The 6,024-nt window shown below is 64.7% G+C and overlaps 2 protein-coding genes across 4 annotated transcripts in view; both read left to right on the forward strand.

The window, feature by feature from the left end:
- Positions 1-3,798, forward strand: part of PDE9A (phosphodiesterase 9A) — an 81,442-nt gene extending 77,644 nt beyond the window's left edge. Inside the window, exons 17-19 of one of the 3 annotated variants that reach the window (XM_032356161.1) lie at positions 1,407-1,502; positions 2,866-2,974; positions 3,097-3,798. In XM_032356161.1, the coding sequence (XP_032212052.1) occupies positions 1,407-1,502; positions 2,866-2,958 (189 nt within the window). In that variant the 3' untranslated portion in view covers positions 2,959-2,974; positions 3,097-3,798. The remainder of the gene's footprint in view (positions 1-1,406; positions 1,503-2,865; positions 2,975-3,096) is intronic. The other 2 variants (XM_032356155.1, XM_032356169.1) reach the window with 2 other exon arrangements.
- Positions 6-1,400, forward strand: LOC116597881 (extensin-like). Its single transcript, XM_032356182.1, has 2 exons — positions 6-346; positions 419-1,400. Exons 1-2 carry the CDS (start codon positions 60-62, stop codon positions 1,023-1,025), a joined length of 894 nt encoding a protein of 297 aa, XP_032212073.1. The 5' UTR covers positions 6-59; the 3' UTR covers positions 1,026-1,400.
- Positions 3,799-6,024: the final 2,226 nt, after the last annotated feature.

Consider the following 6,024-nt stretch of genomic DNA (forward strand, 5'->3'; position numbering starts at 1 on the left):
TGAGTGACTGTCCCCACGTGCTGAGGACGCCGCATGGAGAGACACACGCGTGTGCACACATGTTCCCATGCACACCCGTGTGCGATCTAAGGGGGGACCAGAGGCCCCTCCGCCAGCATCCCCGGAGCCCGCACCCTCGGGCCTCCCCAGCTCGTGCCCCCTGGAGCCACCGCCAGGCCCTCCGCTCCCAGGGCCCCTTTGCCTTCAGAAGACCCTCCTATCCGGCCCCACTCTGCCTGGCACACGGCTGTCTCCAGGCGGATTTCAGCAAGGAGACCATCTCTGCCTCTCGCCTGCACCTTCTGTGGCTCCCCATGCCCCCAACCCAGGGAGAGCTGCCCCTCATCGCACACAGTCCCCGCCCCCTCAGCGCACAGTCCCCGCCCCCTCAGCGCACACAGTCCCCGCCCCCTCATCGCGCACAGTCCCCGCCCCCTCATCGCACACAGTCCCCGCCCCCTCAGCGCACACAGTCCCCGCCCCCTCAGCGCACAGTCCCCGCCCCCTCGTCGCAGTCCCCGCCCCCTCGTCGCGCAGTCCCCGCCCCCTCATCGCGCACAGTCCCCGCCCCCTCATCACGCACAGTCCCCGCCCCCTCATCGCACACAGTCCCCGCCCCCTCATTGCACACAGACCCCGCCCCCTCATCGCACACAGTCCCCGCCCCCTCAGCGCACAGTCCCCGCCCCCTCATTGAACAGTCCCCGCCCTCCCCGCACGCCTCTTGCAGGACGGTCCTCCCCTTTCTTCACGCCTCCACCTGGAGTGGGGGGGGGCGCCCGTTCGGTGGCCTCGGCCCCGTGGCCCCTGCCAGCCTTCCAGAACCACCTCAGTGCGTCCTCCCGAAAACCCCATTCACTGCACCTTCTCTGGGGACCTGCCTCCCCATACGTTCCTTCCTGGACTTCGGGCCTTTATCCCAGCCAGCGGGTGCAGGGGCGCGGGACTGCCACACGGGCACTGCCCTCCCCCCGCAGCAGGACCGGGATGTGACCAGGGACGCACGGAAGCCATTCCAGGGCTGAGAGCTGCGTGCGCGGGGTTCCACGGGGCAGGGATGGCAGGGCGGTCGAGGCCACGCCGCGGGAAGGGCCTGGCTCCTCCAGCCACGGGCTGTCGGGAGACTCACGGCAAGGCTGGCATCTGGACAATGGACGTTCGGGGCCAGGCGGGCCGTGGGCAGGTCCGTGGAAGTGAGAGGACAGAAGCAGAGCGGGACCTGGAGGTGGGTGCGCGAGGGGGAGGCCTGCGGGTCTCCAGGAGCCACGGACCAGCCAGACTCAGAACCACGGTCACCGGAGACCCCGCGGCAGGTGGCAGCTGCTGTGTGGTCCCGACCCCCAGTGTCCCAGACGCTTTCTGCTGCCCTAAGAGCGACGGACTGTGACCCCGTGTCTCTCTCCCAGCTCTTCCCTGTGGCCGAGGAACTCATGCTCCAGCCCCTGTGGGAATCCAGAGATCGCTACGAGGAGCTGAAGCAGCTGGACGACGCGGCCAAGGAGGTAACACGTGGGCGTGAAGAGGGTGGCGTTCCTCGTGGCGGGGGAGAGCTCCTCTCCTTGCCCGGGCACCGCGGGGCGGGGGGGCGCCCCCTGGACCGGAGCTCATCTCCATTCCCCCAAAACCCGGACCCTGGAAAACCAGGAAATCTATACCCCTCATGAGACCAAACTCCCCTGACGCCCCGCGGCCCTTGGAGGGGTCACGGCGCCCCGGTCAGCGTGCTGTCACCAGAGGGGCCAGGATCTCTCTGCGTCCCGGGCCCCCTCAGAGCAGTGCCCTGGTCCCCTGTGTGTCCCCTGTCCTCCCCCTGCCCCAGGCTGACCTTGCTCAGGGACAGGACAGCGGGGCGAGTCTCTCCCCGCAGGACAGAAGCCACCACATGCATCCCGGAGCTCACACACCGCAGCTCAGGGTCAGGGCGCTGTGAGGTCCGGTGCTGGGTCCGGGAAGGTCAGCTCACATGCTCAGAGCTGGTGCAGAGGCGGCTGCACGGCCAGGGCCTCGGGGTGTGCCAGGGCTCGGGGACCTCTGCTTCCTGAGACCCACGCGGACCCCCCCCCCACCGAATGTCCAGCCACCCGTGGTGTGCCTGCATTGGTCCACCCCTGCCCCTCTCCCCGGGGGCCCTGATGCAACCTGAGCAGTGTCCCTGCTGCCCCACACTTGTCCTGGTCCGGCCTGGGCCGCGCCACACATCCCACCACATTCGGTCTCTGCCGCTCCCTTCCATCAGGGCTCCTAGTTATGGTGCCCCCGGCCTTGCTGCTGGGAGCCCCTGTGCCCCGCTGAGCACCGGGTAGCCTCCCAGGCACCCTGTGTCACTCTCGTCCCCTAAACTGCTGTGTACAGTGCGTCATCAGGAACTGCCTGCTGGCCGATGGGCAGTCCAGACCCGCAGCCGGTTTCTCTCGTCAGGTCCCACTACCAGAAGGTTGCGGAGAGGTCCTGAGACTCCAAAGCACACAGTATAGACAGTGATGTCGGAGCAGGTGTTCTTGGCAAGGCCCCCGGCAGGATTGCTAAAGCACCTTGGCGTTCCTCTCCCTGCCCCAGAGCCCTCACTATAAAGGCCCCTCGGGCCTATCCCCGGAAAGGACAGGCCCACAAAGGAGAAAGGGCTGCGGCCTCCGTCATCACCCTGCCTGCCAGTCTTCGGGGTTCCGCAGCCGGGCGAGCTAGCAGATCAAGCTCCGCACCGTGGCCGAGTCGGCGAGGCCTCCTGCGGCGGGGGCGTGGGTGGCTGCCGACATCCGTCTCGGTGACACTTGTCAGCATTTCAGTCAGCGGGAAGCTCTTCAGCAGATAAGGGGGCACTCGTGGGCTCCCGGAACCTGACTGCCACCTGCTCTGTCCTGCTTACAGAAGACGCAGGGCCTGACGTCCGGGGACACCGACGCACCCAGGGAGGGAAGCAGAGACGGGAGGAAGGGCGAAGAGGGGGCCATCCTGAATTGATATCTTGGTGCTTCCGGTAACTCAGACAGACACGGGCGGCAGCGACGGTCTGTGGGGCGTGCAGGACAGGAGGGGAGGGCGGAAAACGCGAGCGGCTGACGGCACCGAGATAAGCGAGACTTCGCTCCTCGCCTGTAGTCCACAGACCACGGCTCTGAAGGAAGGGGACACGCTTTGGCTCTCAGCACAGGATTGGTCAGAACACGCGGGCCACCTACAAGGGACAGCACGTGACAGCTTCCCAGAAACGCAGTGTCGCTTACACGGCTACCAGCCCCTTCGGCCTGACGGTCACTGGAGAGTGTCTCGGCTACACAGAATGCCGGGCACAGGGCATGGGAGGCAGGGTCTGACTTTGTACCTAGGGGCAGGGACAGGCACGGGCCCCGGACAGGCCCCACTGAGCTTAGGACAAGCAGAGTGACCTGCACAAATGTCTCCACCTCTCTGAGCCCCAGAGCCTGACTCTCCCCTCCAGCGGGAATAATCTCATCATTAGGGTTTTGTCCACTGAGTGAGCAGAACGCAGGGACGCCTCCCGTGCTCGTAAACACGGGCATTTCATCGCCCGGGCACATCGTATTTTCCGGGGGTTCAGAAGAGGGATCAGAATTGTTTTATTTGGCCTAAATGTGCTTGACGGCGTTTTCAGTCTCAACAGAAGCTTTTTGCTCTTCCTTTTCCAAGCAGGCGGAGCCTGAAGAAGGCGTTTCGGTCACGGGTGGCGGTTCCGGACCAGGCCGGCCGAGCCTCGTGGGAGCCGACAGAGCAGGGGCAGCGGACTCTGAGGGCCTGACCCCACAAGACCGTGTTTTCTAAGAACTGTTTTGTTCACTGATACAAAAAAAAAAAAAAAAAAAGGGAATTCATGATGCTGTACAGAATTTTTATTTTTAAACTGTCTTTTAAATAATATATTCTTATACGGAAACGGGTATTGTACTTTTTTTTTGGTAGTGCTCTGCATCCTGGGGCTCCTTCCGGCAGTCCCCGGAGCCCCCGAGCCCCCAGCCCCACGCGGAGACGAGGAACTGTGCTTCCCTCACACGTGTATCCCAGACCCGCGCTCCCGTGTCACGTGTTGCCCCATCCCGTGTAAATTCGCGATTAAACCTCAGGCAGTGCCCGGAGCGTGTCCTGTTTGTGAGCAGCGAGGGCGCCGGCGGCTGCGTGCGGGGAGGCGAGGGGCCGAGGCGGCTGTGGGACCGGCTGTGAACACCCCACCAGGCTGATGCCCGCGTACGGGGAGGTGGGCACTGACCACCTCAAACCGCAGACTGTGCTCAGCCCGTTCGAGGGTCTCAGGGGAGGAGAGCCGTCCCTTCGTCCTGCCTTTGGTTTGGGGACAAGCACTGGGGACATTCGGGGTGGCCCTGTGAGCATAAAGGGAGACTCGACCCCAGCTGAACGGCAGGCAGGCTCGGAGGGGCAGCGCATCCCCGAGCCCTCCCCGGAGCCCCGCGTGCTCAGAGCCTCGGTGCGTTCCGGGCCTCGCACGCGCCCTCTGCCCCCTCCCCGGACGGAGGAGTCTCCGCTCGGAGAAGTCTGGAAAGGCCCCGCATATTCTGAGCTCTGCGGGCATTTCCTCCGGTGTAACTAGCGTCCTCCACACATTCACCCCCTCTTGGCAAACTCCGCACACTGCTCCCCGTCCCCGAGTTTCATTTCTGCTGTGACATTTTGTGACATTTTGTGTCCCTTCTTGAATCCAGGGCAGTAGGAGCGGGGCCTCGGGCTCTCCCCTCACGGTCTTGTGTCTCATTTCCATCCCGCTAAAGCCAGTGCGGGGGCAGCTCCGGTGACCGTACACGACCCCAGCAGGCCAGGCACTCCCGCCGCACGCTGCCCCCTCGAGAGGCTTGTGACTCGCTCCCCCAGCAAGAGCCTCTCCAACCAACGCCCCCCACCCGCTGGGCCGTGCCCGGGGCCCACCTCGCCACGCCCCCTCCCCCTCGTGGAACGTCACCCAGTGATGGCTGAAGTCCGTGCTGCTGCACACACACACACACAACCACGTGCACATGCGTGTGTGCACACGTGCACACGTCCGTGCACGACACACACAGTCACACACACACACACTCCAACGCACTTTGTCTGCATGACGGGGCTGAGGTTCTACTAGTCCTGGAACGGGGTGCTCGGCGTCTCGGAGGCGCAGGTAAGGACAGCACCTCTGTGACAGTCCCCACCCCCGCTGGCGGCCGGTTTCCATCCACAGAGACCACACGTCTGCTCCCTGCAAAGTGCTTCCTCCAACCTTCCTGCCTCCAGAACGTCTCTGTACTCGGGTCGTGTGCACCCAGTTAGCTGAGCCCGTGGGGACGCCGCCCCAGCCTGAGTCACCGGCCGTATGGGCACACCCCCCCTTCACCACCGGCCAGCCTCTGTCACACGGGCCAGCCCTGGAGGCCACGGACGGGGCCACCCGGCTCAGCCTGCTCACCCAGAGCCCGGGACAGCCCTGCCCCAGGAGACCCTACACATGGGGGCCAAGTCAGGGATGGCATCGGGACTGGAGGCTGAGGGGTGAGATGCGGACAAGCGTCAAGTCAGCGTGAAGGACAAAAGGTCCAGAGCTGCACTACCCATCGAGAGAGACACACAATGCCCTGCACTTTCCAGAACCTGACAGAGCCGGCCACGGCCACAGTCCTCCGGACCACGTCTCAGGGAGACACCCGCACCTTCCTGCAAACCGGCCACGCCTCCATTTCACCCAAGGAGACAAGAACATGCTGTTCTCTGTTGTTTCTCTCCCCACCGATCTCTAGCAATTGAAGGAGTGATGCGTGTGTCCAGAACGGGACAGGACAGAGCGCACACGTCTCGCACGTGCCGGCTGGGCGCTGGAGAGAGGCCGCCTTGGGAATGCAGCTCCAGCACCCCACGCCCCGTGTCTCCCCCGAGCAGAGGCCAGCACGCCCTCCGTGGCTCGCGCTGACCTCGAGGGTAAGGAGCGACGGATGGAGAAACCTCTGTCATTCCCACCTGGGATGGGGACCCCCAGGCCCGACGTCCCCGCGACGCTCACCCCACACTGCCTGTCCTGTGTCCAACCACTGG

This window comes from Mustela erminea, chromosome 1, assembly GCF_009829155.1.
Source record: "Mustela erminea isolate mMusErm1 chromosome 1, mMusErm1.Pri, whole genome shotgun sequence".
NCBI lineage: Eukaryota > Metazoa > Chordata > Mammalia > Carnivora > Mustelidae > Mustela > Mustela erminea.

Coding starts and splice junctions, on each gene's coding strand:
- LOC116597881 (XM_032356182.1), top strand. CDS start 60: ATGTTCCCATGCACACCCGTGTGCGATCTAAGGGGGGACCAGAGGCCC. Junction 347..418: donor CAGGGAGAGCTGCCCCTCAT/CGCACACAGTCC, acceptor GCCCCCTCATCG/CGCACAGTCCCCGCCCCCTC.